The 17,416-nt window shown below is 40.7% G+C and overlaps 7 protein-coding genes across 9 annotated transcripts; 2 read left to right on the top strand and 5 right to left on the bottom strand.

The window, feature by feature from the left end:
- Positions 1-18: 18 nt before the first annotated feature.
- LOC106434180 (peroxisomal membrane protein 11C-like) lies at positions 19-1,549 on the bottom strand. Its single transcript, XM_013875013.3, has 5 exons — positions 1,314-1,549; positions 816-1,172; positions 572-727; positions 304-477; positions 19-209 (listed from the first exon to the last, which is right to left on the bottom strand). The coding sequence occupies exons 2-5, from the start codon at positions 1,161-1,163 to the stop codon at positions 174-176; spliced, it is 714 nt and encodes a 237-aa protein (XP_013730467.1). The 5' UTR covers positions 1,164-1,172; positions 1,314-1,549; the 3' UTR covers positions 19-173.
- Positions 1,550-1,702: 153 nt separating this feature from the next.
- On the bottom strand, positions 1,703-4,105 carry LOC106434179 (ribosomal RNA small subunit methyltransferase, chloroplastic). Its single transcript, XM_013875012.3, has 10 exons — positions 3,758-4,105; positions 3,443-3,592; positions 3,299-3,355; positions 3,093-3,191; positions 2,882-2,977; positions 2,710-2,794; positions 2,575-2,627; positions 2,408-2,491; positions 2,216-2,326; positions 1,703-2,026 (listed from the first exon to the last, which is right to left on the bottom strand). The coding sequence occupies exons 1-10, from the start codon at positions 4,016-4,018 to the stop codon at positions 1,961-1,963; spliced, it is 1,062 nt and encodes a 353-aa protein (XP_013730466.2). The 5' UTR covers positions 4,019-4,105; the 3' UTR covers positions 1,703-1,960.
- Positions 4,106-4,313: 208 nt separating this feature from the next.
- LOC106434141 (flap endonuclease GEN-like 1) lies at positions 4,314-6,907 on the bottom strand. Of its 2 annotated transcripts, none has more exons than XM_013874968.3 (7): positions 6,602-6,907; positions 6,297-6,467; positions 6,039-6,209; positions 5,775-5,953; positions 5,338-5,702; positions 4,757-5,247; positions 4,314-4,652 (listed from the first exon to the last, which is right to left on the bottom strand). In XM_013874968.3, exons 1-7 carry the CDS (start codon positions 6,794-6,796, stop codon positions 4,416-4,418), a joined length of 1,809 nt encoding a protein of 602 aa, XP_013730422.2. In that variant the 5' UTR covers positions 6,797-6,907; the 3' UTR covers positions 4,314-4,415. The 2 variants fall into 2 exon arrangements, with proteins under 2 accessions (XP_013730422.2, XP_013730421.2); XM_013874967.3 differs by having other exon boundaries at positions 5,775-5,956.
- Positions 6,908-7,141: 234 nt separating this feature from the next.
- Positions 7,142-9,213, bottom strand: LOC106434170 (ATPase GET3A). Its single transcript, XM_013875000.3, has 7 exons — positions 8,899-9,213; positions 8,607-8,731; positions 8,386-8,536; positions 8,201-8,311; positions 7,885-8,023; positions 7,656-7,771; positions 7,142-7,570 (listed from the first exon to the last, which is right to left on the bottom strand). The coding sequence occupies exons 1-7, from the start codon at positions 9,151-9,153 to the stop codon at positions 7,409-7,411; spliced, it is 1,059 nt and encodes a 352-aa protein (XP_013730454.2). The 5' UTR covers positions 9,154-9,213; the 3' UTR covers positions 7,142-7,408.
- Positions 9,214-9,297: 84 nt separating this feature from the next.
- Positions 9,298-12,745, top strand: LOC106434169 (fructose-bisphosphate aldolase-lysine N-methyltransferase, chloroplastic). 2 transcript variants are annotated; one of them, XM_048742038.1, is made up of 15 exons: positions 9,298-9,545; positions 9,640-9,826; positions 9,907-10,012; positions 10,116-10,198; positions 10,286-10,312; positions 10,411-10,535; positions 10,644-10,739; positions 10,884-10,964; positions 11,058-11,119; positions 11,316-11,372; positions 11,483-11,554; positions 11,638-11,889; positions 12,000-12,115; positions 12,216-12,308; positions 12,459-12,745. In XM_048742038.1, the coding sequence occupies exons 1-15, from the start codon at positions 9,395-9,397 to the stop codon at positions 12,613-12,615; spliced, it is 1,665 nt and encodes a 554-aa protein (XP_048597995.1). In that variant the 5' UTR covers positions 9,298-9,394; the 3' UTR covers positions 12,616-12,745. The 2 variants fall into 2 exon arrangements, with proteins under 2 accessions (XP_048597995.1, XP_048597996.1); XM_048742039.1 differs by having other exon boundaries at positions 9,361-9,545; positions 9,643-9,826.
- A 73-nt stretch (positions 12,746-12,818) lies between these two features.
- LOC106434168 (ankyrin repeat and zinc finger domain-containing protein 1) lies at positions 12,819-15,406 on the bottom strand. Its single transcript, XM_013874997.3, has 7 exons — positions 15,124-15,406; positions 14,620-15,038; positions 14,414-14,528; positions 13,664-14,317; positions 13,362-13,439; positions 13,241-13,285; positions 12,819-13,137 (listed from the first exon to the last, which is right to left on the bottom strand). The coding sequence occupies exons 1-7, from the start codon at positions 15,370-15,372 to the stop codon at positions 13,024-13,026; spliced, it is 1,674 nt and encodes a 557-aa protein (XP_013730451.2). The 5' UTR covers positions 15,373-15,406; the 3' UTR covers positions 12,819-13,023.
- A 145-nt stretch (positions 15,407-15,551) lies between these two features.
- LOC106434140 (peptidyl-prolyl cis-trans isomerase CYP18-1) lies at positions 15,552-17,196 on the top strand. Its single transcript, XM_013874966.3, has 5 exons — positions 15,552-15,681; positions 15,766-15,840; positions 16,137-16,298; positions 16,538-16,696; positions 16,815-17,196. The coding sequence occupies exons 1-5, from the start codon at positions 15,679-15,681 to the stop codon at positions 16,896-16,898; spliced, it is 483 nt and encodes a 160-aa protein (XP_013730420.1). The 5' UTR covers positions 15,552-15,678; the 3' UTR covers positions 16,899-17,196.
- Positions 17,197-17,416: the final 220 nt, after the last annotated feature.

A 17,416-nucleotide genomic window follows, 5' to 3' on the forward strand; every position in this document is an offset into this window, starting at 1 on the left:
CCCATTTTCTAGTGTTGATTGGTACTGAAACGTTTATCATTTTATTCTCGAAACAGACTGAAACGTTTATCACAAAATAAAAGTATTAAAGACAAATCAAACAGAAAAGTAGTCAAAAGCAGAACACTAAGGAACATCCAGACACTAGGACACTCTATCTGCTTCATCTTTTGTTAAACAGTCTTGGACTTGGGATGCGATGGCAGTAACTGCAAAAAGCAAGAGATTGACGATGGCTTTTAGTCCAAGACTACAACCAACACATATAAAAGTAAGGAAAAGGGTTGTCATGAATAGTAATACCTGATAACAAGAGATGAGAGAGGAGGCGAAACCGAAAGCGCCAGTGACACGGGGAGTGACTTTCTTCGGAGCCAATTGAAGCAAACCGAAAGCAACAACGAAATCCATTCCGGCTTTGATCAGAGCCAATGACCTCTCGTTTGATCTCTGTAGTTTCGCGCGGTATTGCTCATTCTGCCCAAAAACAAAATGTCAAAAAAAAATATAAAAATCAAGCATACATAGTTTCTTCTTAAGAGAATATTAATGGATTGGAGGCAAAGCTTACTTGGTGTTTATCCTTGTTGCCGATCTCCTTTTCAAGCTTCTTAATAGAGGCAGAGAGCCTACCAAGCTCCCCAAGCTCGACTAAGGATGTGCAGGCAGAAGAACCCATCCAACAGAAGAGGGATATACGTCCAAGAAGCTCAGCTCGTTCTTTGTTCTATAGCAAAGCAGATACAGATGAAGCCTTAGTTTTAAATTGAAGATTTACACCATATTTAAAATGCAGAGACTCTATGTGTGGTTACCTTGTAAATGCCAGTCCTATTAAGCCAGACAATTTGATCGAGGAACAAGAAGGTAGAGAGCAATGCGTTCTTGGACTTTCCGAGGAGAGCAAGAGGGAGAGGAGTGCCTTTGGGAACAGGGCTGATGAGGGCATGGAGATCATTCACAAACTTGAAGAGACGGAACACTTTACGGGCCAAGCTGGTGGACTTGTCGACATTCTGAGCAGTGCCAGGCTGTCCATCACTCACGAACTTGGATCCGTACTGTATAGCTCTGCATATCTTGTCCCTCGCCTCCGCCTTGTTCAAATACACTACTAGTAGTCCTAGCTCTGCTCTCGTCCTCTCCAGGCTGCTGCTACTCATCTTCAAATCCTAACCCATTTATATTCATCAAATTCAAGTCTAAGCCCTAATTTTTTGTTCTATCCTTACAACAACAACAGCACACAGATTCACAAGACAAGAAAAAAACAAAAGACGAGAGTAGAATTTGAGATTCAAAGTGTGTTTTACCTTTACGAATAATCTTCTGGTGCAGTCGAGGTTGAATCAGAGTAAGACGATGAAACGAGACTCTCACCAACTTTAATTAGATGACAGGCAACAATACTAATGTAAAGGGTTGGATTAGATTAGGCTTCTACATAGTTGACTTGTAAAATAAATTCAAACTCATGGGCTTATAATATAAAGCCCAATTGTATCATAAACTGCTTATGGGCTTTTCAGGGGAAGGAAAAATCTAGTAACTTGTACCCAGTCTTTTTAGTCATGTTAAATATTCAAATTCATGGTCTACTAACATAAAGCCCAATATTTTATATTAACTGCCCAATGGGTCGGTCTTTTAGGGGGAAGTAAAAATCTGGTAACTTGTAACCTGTCATTTTAGTTTAGTCATGGATCATCTTTATACGCTTTATAAAAGTTAATTAAGGTTTTGTCATTGTAAAGACACTATCATTTTGTGATACTACAACTTTTCCACCATACAGAGAGACTTACACCAGAATATGATTGGTTTGATCTGCGTTCTACTTACTTCCTGCTCATATCGACAATGGTCATAATATTCATCTGCATCTCAGTAGCCTCCTCCTCATGCTGCTTTCTTCTCTGGTGGCTTCCTGAAAACTTCGATACGTATTATGAACCACCTTCTATTCTCTGCCTATTACATTATGCAACTTGACAAAGTCACCCAGCGTAAGCTCTTCTGGCCTCGACTGCAACAATGGTACAACACAAAAAAACACATGATCAGTCCAAGGTTTTGCCAACCTAGATACAACTTCCCTAAAGATAGGAGTTTGTGGTATTTAATATCAGATTCATATAAACCGTTTCTGGTTACTGATATGAGGTCCATTTAAAACCGCACCCTAAGAAGACATAGACAAGTCATCATTACTTACAGTGACTGGAAGACCTGCTACTCCAAGAGCTTTCTCGATCTCTGGAGATGACGATAGGTGCTGGAGTGACTTTCTTAACATTTTTCTCTTCCCATTGAATGCAGAATTCACCTGTTTTTGTGCGATTGGTTTCAGCTTCTTTTTTTTTTTGTTTCCTGTTCTTACAAAATCTGAAGAGAGAGTTTTAGGTACCAAAGAGAAGAAACTTTTGGTGGAGGAGACATCGGGATAGTCCCTCGGATGCTTTAGTTTGAATGTTACAACAGCTGCATCAACCTGCAAGGAGAGCACAAGATGAAACCCAACTATATGGTACATATAATATGTAATTGATTGAAACAAAGAAAGGTGAAACACACCTTGGGCCGAGGGAAGAAGTTCTCCCTAGGAACTCTGAAATTGTATTCCGGTTCTTGAAACAAAGAAAGCAGTTTATCAGCAAAAGAATCCACATTAACAAGAATTGCAAACACAGAGGAAGGAGCAACAAGTACCAGAATAGAAGTTGACCAAAATGTTGATGGGTCGGTATTCAGATGTTCGCAAAGCTGGCTCAACCAATCGCAAAGCTGCCTCATCCTAAGATTAAGCCCCAACACAAAAACTGTTATTATATTAAAGCAATTGAGATAAACCCTTTGAAAAGGATGGAGGAGGAGAAGAAACCTGGAGTAAGAGAACAACGTGAGAGAAAATGTCACCCATAGGAAGAAGAAGCTTGACAACATCAGTACTTATGTTAAAAGGTAAGTTGGACACAACCTGCATTATTCATAATAATAATAATAATAATATACAAGTGTAAACCATCAATATTAAGACAGATGTGGTGCTTGCTGAGTTAGAGCCACAGAGAAGAGAGAAACTTGTGTGAGACCTTTGCAAGAGCAAAATCAGGATGAGATAAGTTTCTAGTCTCTAAAAAGGAGAGCATGTGAGAACGGATGTGAGACTTGACAAAATCCTCATGCAAAACCTACAAATGAATGAATGAATGTACCCCCATCTCTTGTTAGAAAACCAGTCCACAAAGCATCCATCAGAGAGACAAACCACACGAGCTGTTGTTGTTGGTGATAATACCTTGAACTTGTCGGAACCTGCGAATCTTTCTCTCACCAAATCCACCATATGAGGATCCTATAAGAATTTGGTTGCAAAACTCAGAATCAACAATGCCTGCTTGTAAACAAACAAACAAACAAAGATCTGAGGAATGTAGGAAACCTTGTCGATGGCAAGAACAGAAGCACCTAAGTTGAGAAGAACATTGGTCAAAGAGCCAGTCCCAGGTCCTATCTCTAATACAAAATCTCCTTCTTTCACTTTAGCCGCTGCCGCTAGCTGATCGTTTATGTCCGAATTCAGCATGTAATGCTGTCCCATGACACACAAAAAAAGAAAGGTTTCAATCATTATTATATACCACTTGGCTAAGAACGTGAGAGCACACAAGGTGTTCGACAGTTTATCTCAACGAAGCAGATATACTCAAATTAACAGAAATGGGGTTAAAGAGAGAGAGAGAAAGGGAGAAGGAACCTGCCCAAGGGATTTTCTGGGAAAGCGGCCTCGAGAATTGAGTGATTTGATGGTTGCGTGGTAATCATCATCTGTGCTCTTCGCGCCGCAACACACCTTCTTCTTCTTCTTCTTGTTCCTCAAAAGAGATATATTTGAGCTCCTCCTTGAGAAAGAGGCCAAGGTTTCCCTCAGTGAGGGAGAACTGTCTCCGTTGTTGTTCATCCATGACGGAACCCGCGAGGAATTGATGGTTGATGTTATTGTTACCACCACACTCATCCTCTCTCTCTCTCTTTTTGCTCCCGATAAAGAACCAAACCTTTGCTCTCTCTCACTTGTTTTGCTCTAATCCACCGCAATTTACTTGCAAATATCACCACGTTCTCACTAATACAGCAGCAGATGTAGCTGTGGTGTAGTGGTTATCACGTTTGCCTTACACGCAAAAGGTCTCCAGTTCGATCCTGGGCAGCACCTTTTTTTTTTTTTTGTTTTATACATTTTGGATTAAAAAAAAGGTTTATTTCTTTAACTCAGTGGAAAGACTGACTACAAAGATGGATGTGCAAGTCTCTGAAACAAGATGGTCTACTAGATTAGAGAAAAAAATCAAAGCCAAATCCCTTTTATACAGACCTGAAACTAGGTTTTTACTAAAAATAACACGAGTATGTTCCTATCCAAACAAAAGACGACGCCTTACAGACTTTGAAAAGCTACTACTACTTGCTTCTCTCTTCTTTTCTGCAGAAGCAGAAGCTACTGAGCTCCCCCCTGTGTCTATATTTTCAGCTGGTGTGGCTGCTGCTTTCGTTGAACGGTAGAAATCAGTAATACTTCTTTGTGCACCCATTGACGATGATCCTGCTACCCCTTCTTCACAAACATTCTTCTTTTTCGACTCTCGCAGTTTCTGTCAGTTTTAACCAAAAACAATAAGCCAAAGGGAGGGAAACAAAACGGACAAAACCCAAATATCAATCGATAGAGAGAGAGAGAGAGAACCATTCACATTACCTTTTCTTGTAGGAAGTGCTCTGTCTCCTCAGGAAAAGCAGACTGGACAAGTCCTATGCATTCATCAGTTAGCAAGAAGCATTCACCGTTATCATCTTGCACCTGTGGTTCATTTAACCCATCTAAGGGATCAACAACACAATCCTCCTCTTCCACCACTTCTTCTTCGTCTTTTTCCCATACAACAATCGGTTTCTCTGGAGTTAAACCACATGTAGATATGGGTTTTCTCCACCTTATCACAAATGACTTATGCCCATATCTAGTTTTCATGCACTTGACTGAATGAAACTCGTACTGGTCGCATAACAAGGGATTTCCCTTGTTGTTGTTGTTGTTGTTGTTTCTTGCCCTTTCTCTTAGATAAATGGTCGACAACATCGGAAGCAACATTTTTCTAACATAAGAAGGATCCCAGTGCAGGTTGAAAACCATGCAATCCACTAGCATTTCCGTATCAGGAAATCCCCAAGACATTGAAGACCCTTCTTCTGTACTTAAAAGATTAGGATTCAGAACAAGAATCATGCAATGTAATGTAATGCGCACAATACATACAGTTATTAAAATCATTTTCATACCTGTGAAAATATCGGATAGATAGAGTTGGATAATCTTTCTGTTGGGAAAATCTGGGCCTAGAGTAATTTTATCGCAGACTTTGATCCACCAATTCTCGGTTTTCTTCTGTTCCTTCAAAACTCGATCCTTGGAACAGAAGGAGCATTCACATATAAACTCCAATGGTTTCTTAATGCAACCAGAATCAGAGCTGCAGTGCTCACAAGAGGACTTGAAATGAGTTCTCTTGCTGCCGGGATGTCCACAACGAGAACAGTGAGGAAGTCTTCTTTTCATCTGGGAGCTGGATTCTTCACCATCATCATCCACTGATTTGATCCCACTACTCACTGCAGGTTTAAACCCTTTTCCAATGTCCTCTAGTCTACACGAAGTGCGTTCGAGAAATGGTCAGTGAAGAGACAGAAAGCTTTTACGGAAGAATATTAATTAATACCTTTGGAGGATCTCGTCATCAGAGAAGGCACGGACAATGCGAAGTGCTTTATCGAGACCAATCCCAAGAACACCACCAGAATCAAAGTCGTTACCAACCAAAAGAGAGATGGCTATCAAGTGTCTCCGCTTCAGACCGAGGCCAGCTTCGATATCAGACATATGGTAGCACTCGAATGGCTCCTAGACAGAAATGCGGATTTCATAATGAGTAAAAGGAAGACCAAACCATTAGCGAGTCAAAGAAGAGGAAGGATTGGATTACAGTGGAGTTAGGCTTGATGGCTTTGATAACGCAGTTGGCACCAAAGAGGAAAGCATCACTATCAGGAGTAATGCAAGCATCCACAAAACCTTGGCTACTGAGTTGAGCACAGAGAGCTTCAGCTTCACCATTTGCTTTCAGAACAGGGATGCCGAGCAATTTAAGTAACTCCTACATATATAAACACAAGAATGTATTGAATAAGAAGATAATAATGGAATGTGAGCCAAAAGGTAGCATCAAAGGCTCAAACCTTACCATACATTCGCTAACCCATTCACAAAACTGCTTATTTCTCTCAACGGAGACTCCCTCTTGGAGACTGCAAGTAGTATCAATTCCAGAAGATCGGTAAAACCTAGAGATTCTGGTTTGGGATTTCAAGGGGGAAGGTGTTCCATCAACCACAAATACTGGGTACGCTCCATACTGCATTATATCCAGGAAAACCAACAATCAAACCCTAAACCCCTAAAAAGAAAAAAGAAAAAAGAAAAAAAAAACAGATTGGGAAATTCAAATGAAGCAATGCATGGCATCAGAAGAGTAAATGGAAGAAGAACCTTGGAGAAGAGATTGATGGTTCGGAAGAAGGTGAGCCTCAGGTGAGGTTTAAGGGCCAAACCCTTGACGGCAGTCTCATGCTGAATGATCCAGAAGGAGAGATCAACAGCCACCCGTTTATCCCTGAGATAATCAGAGCCTTCGTGTCGACCATAAGGTCTCAACAAATCCCAGAACTTTCCTCCCACTCCCATCCAATCAATTGCCAAACGGCCCAACACACACAGAGAGAGCGAGAAGGAGGAAGAAAGAGGGAGAGAAAAGGGCGATTATATTCTTCTTACCGTTATGGAGTCTCTGGATTCTACCTAATCTACTTCAACTTCTTTATATGGACTCATTCTATCACCCGCCACCACTTTGGGCTACTCTTTCGTGGCCTCAAGCCCATTTACTAGCCCAGAAAACATGTGCTAGTTCCAATTTTGTTAACTGATAGATATTTTTTTTATATAGAGATTAAAGTTGTAGAAATTAAACAAAAGAGAGTCAGAGTTGTAGACATAAACTTTAGTGTCGAAAAATGTGCAACACAAGACTGGAAAAATGCTTCCAAAGATTACTATGTTTCAAGTTTGATCCCCTGCCCTGTAACGAGTCTTTTTTTGACACATGAAAAACTAGAAAGAGACATTTGAGTACATCAAAACAAAAACAAAAACTGATAGTTTTCCACCTATAAAATTGTTCAAAAACAGAAACAAGTAGAAGCTCAGATCCAGAAGTCTGCCATATAGGAGGAAGCAATTGAGTTCCGAGTATCTGAAAGAAACTTTGGTGGGATATAGAGCAAAGCCTTATCTTTCTCAACTCTTGATCCGTTCCAGTTCTTCTTCCGCTGTTTTCAACTGCAGACGCAATGTGTGTACTTTCCTCTCCAGCTCTTCTACATTGCTTCTGCTTGTCGTTGGATGGTACGGCGTCAAGAACTTATCCGAGAATGCCTTTAACGCTTCCACCCCTGTCACCTGTCTCATCCCACAACAAGTTTAAATCTCCAGAGTAAACGAGTCTTTAGTTTTTGAACCTATTCAGTTATGTTCCTTCTCTTACCTCTTCCGGAAGCAGAGGAAGTTTTGTGATATTGAAGTCATCGTATAGCATATAAAACTGATCAAGGTACTTCTGCTGCATCCGCATCCTTGCTCTGAGCAACTTGGATTCCACATCTAGTAGACAAGAGAGGCAAGTGATATAATAGTCGTGTACACAAAAACAAAGTTTCATACGGGAAGATAGGCGCACAAATAGAAAGAAAAAAAAAATCTGCAAAAAGTAGCACCTTCGTCATCGTAGAGTACTTGGTTGATGATGATGTTATGCGTGTCGATCTCAAACTTGGCGAGTTCCTGAACTAATCTCTCCGTTTCATAGAGAGACAAGAACTCAGGGATGCAGACACAGACGAACGTTGTCAAATCCTGCGCATTTTATCAAATTGCACAATCAGAATCTCCAGCAATGCAGAAGCATGCATGGTGTCAAACAAAATTCATAAAGAGAAGTGACACATATATGGAAAGTTAAAAATGGTACAGCAGAAGGAAGAAATTGTTATGAACACTGGAAAAAAGAAGAAGCAAAGGAACCAAGGTTACCGGGTCTTTAAACTGGCGATTAACTTGTTCAATGACATCCTTCAAGCCCTCAAGTCTTCCCAAGAGAGCATCCTCCCCAAACTCATCTTCCATGCCAAACATACGGCTCATCTGCAAAACGAAACCAGCTCAATGAAAAAGCAGCGAAAGAAAGAGCAATTATTGAGTAATTCCAAAAGAGATGCCTGATTCATCAAGCCACCAAAGCGACTCTTCAAGGACATCAATTTGGAAAGGCCCTTCTCAAGAGTGGCGGGGAACTGCAAGAGACGGAGAGTGTGACCAGTAGGAGCGGTGTCAAAGACAATAGTTGCATAATCCATAGTTTGGACCAACCTATAAAGAAAGAAGAAAAGAATATATCAGATACATAGTTAGTTACTAGGAAGAAGAAAAGGATACATACTTGAGCATCTCAGCGAAACTCATGGCCTCATCGATACCAGGAATGGCATTGGCCAAATCAGAGAATAAACTATCCATCCCTTCAGGGCCAGCCAAGTCATCAGTTTCAACAGTAGGATCCACCTCCTGAGAAAAGCAGCATACAAGATTCGGAATACAAATTAAATTGATGCAAATCATCCCGAATCCTACTACTAGTCAAAATCGAGCAACGAATTGTGGAAGATTGAGATCGGATTACAGATCAAATCAGTAGGGATCTAGGAAGGAAAGGAGGAGATGGAATACAATACCATGGCAAAGAGATTGGAGAAGCCTTGGACCAAAGTGGGGGATTTAGTGAAGCGCTGCTGAAAGGCGTCGCTGAGATTGTGAGCGGGGTCGGTGGAGATGATGAGGACGGAGGATCGAACCCTAGCGAGACAAATAGAGAGGATGGAGCTGCATGTCGTCTTCCCAACGCCTCCTTTCCCACCCACGAATACCCATTTTAGAGAATCTTGATCCAGAATGTTCTGCACTGTCGCCTCCGGCATATCCGACGCCATTCTCACTGCTTCCTTCCTCTTCCACAGATATCGTCTCGCTCAATCAAAGCTTTCAGTTTGGCGTATAGAAAGAGTTTTAACGATTCCCGGTTTAAGTTTTTCTGGGTCATTTGGTTCTTTATCGAATTGTTAATTTTTAAATATCTCAGGTTGGTTTTCATTCGGTTTAACTTTGGTTCAGTCTATAACCGATCAATCAACTTATATACTCTAGAGAGAGAGAATTGGGGGTAGTCGGAGAATGGCGGCGGCGACATCAGAAGAAGGAGCGAAAGTGCAAGTGTTCGTAGACTGGCTTCAGGTGAATGGAGCTGAGTTACGAGGCTGCACCATCAACTCTTCCCCCAAAGGATTTGGCATCATTTTCGCCGAAGCTCAAGGCTCTTCCGACGGTAAAGCTCATCCATCATCTGCTTTAAATTTGATTTGATTTTATCTCTAAAAAAAAGAAAACTTATGATTAGCTTTCTGAGTGAGTTAACTCAGATGATGATGATGATGTATTGGTGGTTGTTCCGCTTGAATTGGCAATCACCCCAATGAGAGTCCTTCAGGAGCCTCTCCTCGGTCCTGAGTGTCGCTCCATGTTCGAACTTGGTCATGTCGATGATCGCTTTCTCATCATTTTGTTCCTTACTTTTGAGCGTCTTCGTCCTCTTTCTTCTTGGAAGCCGTAAGTAAGCTTTTTTTCTTTTTTTCTACATATTCAATTTCCTTCCTTCTTTGATTTTTTTTACACTGTATGTGTGGTAGGTATCTTGACATGCTTCCCACTCGATTTGGCAATCCTCTTTGGTTCTCCGATGATGACTTCCTCGAGCTCAAAGGCACTAACTTGTACGACGCTACCCTCTTACAGGTGTATATTTGGACAAAGTCTCTATCTTGCTTGTCATGTGACATTTTCTCCTTACATATAATAATAATTCTGAAGATGAATTCGTTTCCTTGCCTTTTTTCAGAAGAAGAAGTTGCTCTCTCTTTACCATGACAAAGTGGATCCCCTCCTCAAAAAGCTTCTTCTTTTGGATGGCGTTTCTGAAAGGTTAACTGGCTTTCACATTTTTATGCTACTTTGTTCTTCTTGATGGCCAGCCAATCATATTTATTTCTTTCTTTTCTTCTCCTGCAGCAATGTTTCCTTTGAACACTTCCTCTGGTATGTTTGTTGGCTATTTCTTTTCTAGTAGAACCAATTGTTTTAGTGTGCGGGAAACAGCCTCTAAGTGATGTTGAGACCTTTTCTCGTTGCGCCAGGGCTAATTCTGTATTCTGGAGTCGTGCCTTGAACCTTCCTCTCCCACATTCGTTCGTCTTTCCTCAAAACCAAGAAGATGTTGGAGGTTGCCATTCAACACCTGCAACGGATTCCCATCAAAAAGGCAAGTCATTATTGTCCGTGTTACTGTTTCTATGTCTGATCCCTGTATTTAGTTTATTTGTACGATTACTAAATAACTTCATGAGTTTCTTCATTTTCTGATTGGTAGAGATTCAGGATCAAGCCCCTGGCGCCACATCTGTAGGAAGCGGAGATACTGTGTGGGTTGAGGGGCTTGTTCCCGGCATTGACTTTTGCAACCATGGTATGCCAATACCAGGAATTGACTCTTTTATTTGTAGAAAGTAGACTCTAAATATTGGTTTCTCTGTCCCATTGTGTTTGTGTGGTGAATGGAATATATTCCTGGTGTAATGTGATATGTTGTACTATTGATATGGCAGTATAGACTTGAAGCCTTTCGCGACTTGGGAAGTTGATGGGACCGGATCAGTATCTAAAGTTCCTTCCTCCATGTACCTTCTCTCCGGTTGTCCAATACTCTTTTTGTGTTAGTCCTCACTTTCAAATAATATCGAGCATTCCTTTTTTCCTAACTGCTACAATTCTCTAAACTGAACAGTTGCACAAAATCCTATTCCAAACAAGGAGATCACGATCAGTTATGGTAACAAAGGAAATGAGGTAAGACATTTTACAGTTCGTTCCTGGCAGCTTGAAAATACAATGAACTGAATGGGACCTGTTTGTTAAACAGGTCCAAATATGTCGTTTTGTTGGCTTAAATATATCGTGTATTGAGCTTAAATAGGTCTTTGCATTTTGTAAATTATCACATCTAGTCCTTTGTTTGAGTGGTGTGTCTTCTTGTTGTATGCAGGAGCTTCTTTACCTGTACGGATTTGTGATAGAGAACAATCCCGATGATTATCTCATGGTAAGTATTATTATATATGATTCTTAAGTAAGTTTGAAGATCAAAAAGATGCTCTTCAAATGTTTTTTTTTTGCACATCTGCTGTTAGGAATAACATTCGATATATTCAGGTACATTATCCTGTTGAGGCGATTCCCAGCATCCCTTTCTCTGATTCCAAGGGACAGCTTCTTGAAGCTCAGGTTAGCAGTTCTCACTATCTTACTCAAACTTTGGATTTTGACTTAATATACAATCGGTTGAACTGAAAATTTTCTCTCTGCAGAAAGCTCAACTCCGTTGTCTCCTGCCAAAATCGCTCCTGGATCATGGTTTTTTCCCACAAACGACATCAAAAGTCAGAGAAAGCGATGAGAAGGGAACAGCTGCTAGATCCTGTAATTTCAGTTGGTCTGGGCAGCGTAAGACGCCCTCATATGTGAACAAACTAGTTTTCCCAGAAGATTTTATGACAGGCTTGAGGACCATTGCCATGCAAGAAGATGAGATTTACAAGTTCTCAGCTATGCTTGAAGAGGTATCATCACTCATCTAAATAATATAATATTCACAGTTAGTATTATTCCACTCGATATTGCTTTTATTGAAACGAAGAGTATATATATATATATATTGTCATGGTGAAAGCTTGTAGAGTCAAGACCAGACGAGCAACCTAGTGAAACTGAGGTGAGGATGGCGGTATGGGAAGCATGCGGGGATTCTGGAGCTTTGCAGTTGCTTGTGGATCTCCTTAATACAAAGTAAGCAAATTGAATTCGTTACATTTGACATGATTATGTCAAGAGCGAACCAACAGGTTTGTCTGTATCAAGTAAGTGATGCATTTTATTTGGGTGACAGGATGATGAAGCTGGAAGAGAATTCCGGCAGTGAAGAACAAGATGCTGGGCTCCTTGAGGAGGCATGCGTCTTGGAGATCCATGAACAGCCCAGGTACAAATGTTGATGATAATTATAGCTGGGAATATCAGAGGAGGGGATTGTTGGCATTGCGTAATCTAACCAAATATACATAATTTAATCAGAGAAGTACACAATCTTTCTTTATTGACATGTTGGTTTGAAAATATGTGATGATAATAGGGAGTTGGAGGAGGAGGAGGAGGAGGGGAAAAGGATGATGAGCAGAAACAAGTGGTCAAGTGTGGTATACCGTAGAGGCCAGAAACAACTCACTAGACTCTTTCTGAAAGAAGCAGAGCATGCCCTTCACTTGTCCCTCTCCTCTGACCATTGTTGAGTATTATTCTTCTAAAAGATTAAATAAAAGGCTGGACACTTTTTTAAAGTTTATTGTACTGTAGCTTTTAAAGCCTGATCCCATATTTTCTACAAAACTGAATTTAATAAATTTAAAATATTTTGGTTTATTGTTTATATTTGTAAACCAGTTTGGTTTTAATTTTGTATTGGAACCAAAAGGATCAAAAATTATTGGAGAAGAGACAACAAAAAGTATGTGAATTTAATACCAAAAAGAGATCAGTACTATAACTATTGTATACATCACCACCGCAAAATCTATAAGAATTACACACAGCCACCCCCCCCCAAAAAAATATGTAAAAAGCCTATTTGAAACTTAGGTGCAAGTAATCCACAAGCGGATTTATTTTGGGATAGAAGGTGAATATAATACTCGCGCTGCCTAAGATGATGGTGCTGTCGTCGAACTGCTTTGAATGTTAAGTGATGCCATCCGTCTTTCTGCGGCCGCTGCTCTCTTTTCCCTCTCCGCTGCCATTGCTCTTCTCACTTCCTCCTATTAACAATTTAACACAACACAAAATGTTGACGTCTCTTCTCTTTAGATACCAGACTCGAAGTCATATTATAAATACACATTTTGGGTTTGTGAAGCTCACCACTTTAGAGATGGGTTTCTCCTTCTCAGCCTGCTCAGCTTCTGCCTGTAAACACAAGGAGTGTTAGATTACAAGTTAACTGCCCAGTTTGTTTTGTATAAGACAGTGATTAACACGTTACTTGAGCCTTCTTTTCTCGGGCTTTGCGCAGTTTCTTCATTTCTTTTGCTCTTGCTTTCTTCTTGGCGTCTTTCTCTGCCTGTAACAATCATCACCGTCACAAAATCAAGTTAGTCACATGCTGGATTCAGACAGCACCCCGTATGAATGCAAATGTTTGTCAACACAAATATCATGGGAGCACGAATGCATAACTTTCATACAACACCATATATTTGGACCCTCGTACACAACCACCACATATATCCATAAACCCCTGGATAGAGCTTAACAGAATTTTTTAAGTCAACAAATGCAAAGTACCTGCTTAGCAGCTTGAGATTCCTCCATCTCCTTGGTGAGCGGGCTGGGTACTTTAGCATCATGCCAATTCCATTTTTCAAGGTTTGACGCCATAAACCGCCTGAAAATGTTTCTCACTTCCTTGTCATTTGCAAGCATGTACGGCGTTCTCCCTCTTTCATCCTTAGCACAAGGATCCATACTCTCCTCCAGTAACTTCCCAACTCTCTCACAATCACCAGATTTAGCAGCTTCGTGTAATGGAGTTGACGTACCAGTAACTATATCTCCGAGGTCCTCTTCTATAACATTTGGTTCCTCTAAGACTATTCTGGTAGTAGAAGTTTCAACAGACTCATCCTGTCTTGAGATTTCACCCGAATCCTCAGTGTCCGTGTGCACCACGATATTAGCTTTGGCTTCTTCTGGTGGATTTACAAAAATCTCCTCAGTTACATATGCAACCTGAGTCAACTGATTATATATACGCTGTGATTCTTTGAAGGTTGGCCGCCGGATAGTAAATGGAACGTTTCGTACAGCGCAGTTTTGGCTGCTAAAGTATGGTTTGCCTGCATTGAAAAGCAGTTGCCTACTGCTTGAGGGAGCATGGACATAAACACAAGATGCACCATCAAAATAAGGCTTCCAGCTAGCAAGTAGCTCTTGTATATCCTAACAAAGTTGAAAAATGATTATTAGAATTCCAAATCAATCTAAGGTGTAATTTTGGTCGAGGATAAGAGGACATAAACAAACCAACTAACGAACCTTTTTCAAAGCAAGTTCATTATAACGACGAAGTGAGGCACCAGCAGAGTGGATACTTCCCCCACTCCCATCTTTCGTGGACTGCTTTTTCCCAGCCTTGGCTCTTACAACGTATCTATGGAATTTAAAGGACAAGTAAACGACCTATTTGCACAAGACTCAGAGAAAGCTAACATAATGTTATATTGCACAAGAGAGAGAGGTACCTGTGGAATGTCTTATGAGCGACAACGGACTTTCCATTAAAGACAGTACCAGCAAAGTGGCCACCACTAGCAAGCAACACGACACACATTCTCCTATCATCCGTATTAACGAAATTCCTCAGCCTCTCAGTGACATCACTCTCGGGCAAGCTCCCAGAATCATCAAGAGAAACTCCTGTGTAGGAAACCCTTTCAGCCTCGTCCATGATTAAGCTTTTCCAGATAGAAACCTTGTCACCGCTCTGAAGAAGAATAAAGAGCTTCTTTTTATCAACAAGAGCATGGAACAAGGGCCTTGGCTCAGATTCGTCCTCTGATCCAGAGATACTAGACACATCATAGTCTTGGACGGACTCAGATGTCAACTCATCAACATCTTCTTCTCTCAAAACAGCCTTTCCAGCTACACTCAGCTTGATCTAACAACAACAGAGTGTTTGATTAATTAGTAGGAGGATACACAATTATTCGAATTCAAATAAGAAGAGAGAGAGAGATGAGTACGTTAAGGCGATGAATGTCGGACTTGAAGTGAGAGCGTTGATCGTGAAGGGAGACGAACTCGATTTTACAAGTGTTACAGGTCCATCTATCCAATATGACGCCGCCCTCCTTGGAGCTCTTCTCCGCCGGTGAAAGCACTGGTCCAAACCGGACCGAAGGATTCAACAAGCAACAGGAGTTAAAGAAATCCACATTCAAGTCAAAAATCGATCGAGGCAGCTCGGAAGATGGCTGGTCGTCGGTAGCCATAGAGATTCCAGTACAATTGAAAAATTGGGGGTTGGTACTTGAAAGCATAAAGCGACACTACCTAGGCCGATTGTTGTTTCTTTAATGGGCCATGATAAGATTAACGTGGCCCATATAATGCCCAATACTACAAGCAATCGTTTATTAGTGGACCGACACTCTCTCATAGAGGTGGCCCGTATAATTCCAATACGACGGCGGACCTCACTGCAGAAAAATCGGGAAGAAAAAGCTCTCCAGCATCGAGGAAGGAAGAGGGAGGAAATCAACTCAAAGCTCCGCTAGATTCCAAGCATCACAGCGTCAATGGTCAGACTTTGATTTTGTTTTTGTACATGTTAATAGTAAATAAGAGTGTGGAGTTTCGTCATCGTCTTGGTTTGGTTTGCGCAGTCAGTAACATTGCACACGAATCTGGGGGATATAAAGTGCGAGATCTTCTGTGACGAGGTTCCCAAGAGTGCCGAGGTTACTTGTTTTGTCTTTGAAAATTGAAAGTGATATTCATTGTTTAATCTCTCTGCTGGGTGAGGAAGGATTGTCTGCTGCTGCTCAGTCAGTCTCTGGATTTTTATATTATAATAGCAATCGCAAAAGTTAGGGTTGTTTGAATAATGTTCTATGTAGCAGCTGAATTTGTCTTGGTCCTTGATTAGGTGGTGGTGGTCATTCATATCGCAGTTTTGTTTTGTTTTTTTTTGTAAAGCTTTACTGATAATAAACGCTTGCACAATCCTGCTGTATTGATGATGATGATGATGCAGAACTTTCTGGCGCTATGTGCAAGTGGGTATTACGATGGGACAATCTTTCACAGGAATATCAAAGGCTTCATGATTCAAGGCGGAGACCCAACCGGAACTGGGAAAGGAGGAACTAGCATCTGGGGAAAGAAATTCAATGACGAGATTCGTGACTCCCTTAAGGTACTCTACTTATTTCTGCCAAGGGATGATCATATATACCTAGTTGATCTCTCTTTTATTAAAATACTTAGCATCCACAAATATAGGATTCTCTCCTTAGGCTTGGAAATCTATATATTTTATCCATTTAAAAAGCATCAATGTGTTTTGACTCACATACCTGCTGTGTCAGCCGCTTAGGAGGAGTATTTGGTTTTGAATCGATTTGCCTTTTTAATTATTATTTATTGTTGTGACAGCACAATGCAAGAGGGATGCTGTCGATGGCAAACAGTGGGCCAAACACAAACGGAAGCCAGTTCTTCATAACCTATGCAAAACAACCTCATCTCAATGGACTATACACCATCTTTGGCAAAGTCATTCATGGCTTCGAAGTTCTTGACATCATGGAAAAGGTAAACCCACCCCCGTAAATCTTGTTTCCCCTCAAGAAATCACCTCTTGGGTTTTCTTTCCTACTGTGACAAGAGTGTTGAAAAAAAAAAAGTGATTTTGAGTGATATGATTGTGCAGACTCAAACAGGTGCGGGAGATAGGCCGCTTGCTGAGATAAGGCTAAACCGTGTGACAATCCACGCCAATCCACTTGCTGGTTAATATGTCACAATGCTTGAACCTAAGCCCCTGTTATTCGTTTTCAACCTATTAAAAAGCTTGTACTGGATTTTTTTTTTTTTTCTTTAATGAATTATCACTCGCTTTAGAAATCCATGTCCTGAGAGAGTTTCAAAGTTTTAGAAACGTACGTGACCATTAAAAGAGTATCTATCTATTATTGTGTAATAAAATTATGGAAGCTTGTTGTTCTACACAGTGGGCCATCATCAAAATTCATTGAGGCCTACAAAATAATGTAAATGGGCTCTGTGGTAAATGAAATCCAGTCTTGTTGACAGAACACCGACCCAATTCGGCGCAATTAAAGCGGACTGAACCAGTCTAGTTGAGGGGTAAAAAAGGTAAAAGGCAGTACTTTTTTTTTATTTTGGACACAGTAGGACCCAGTTAAACACAACGACTGTCTCTGTCTTCATTCAAAATTACGAACCGAGTGTGGGCCCCGCCATCCTCCTCCTCCACCATCACTACTGTTTTTAAAAAAAAATAAATAAATA

Source organism: Brassica napus, chromosome A9 (genome assembly GCF_020379485.1).
Source record: "Brassica napus cultivar Da-Ae chromosome A9, Da-Ae, whole genome shotgun sequence".
NCBI classification, from domain to species: domain Eukaryota; kingdom Viridiplantae; phylum Streptophyta; class Magnoliopsida; order Brassicales; family Brassicaceae; genus Brassica; species Brassica napus.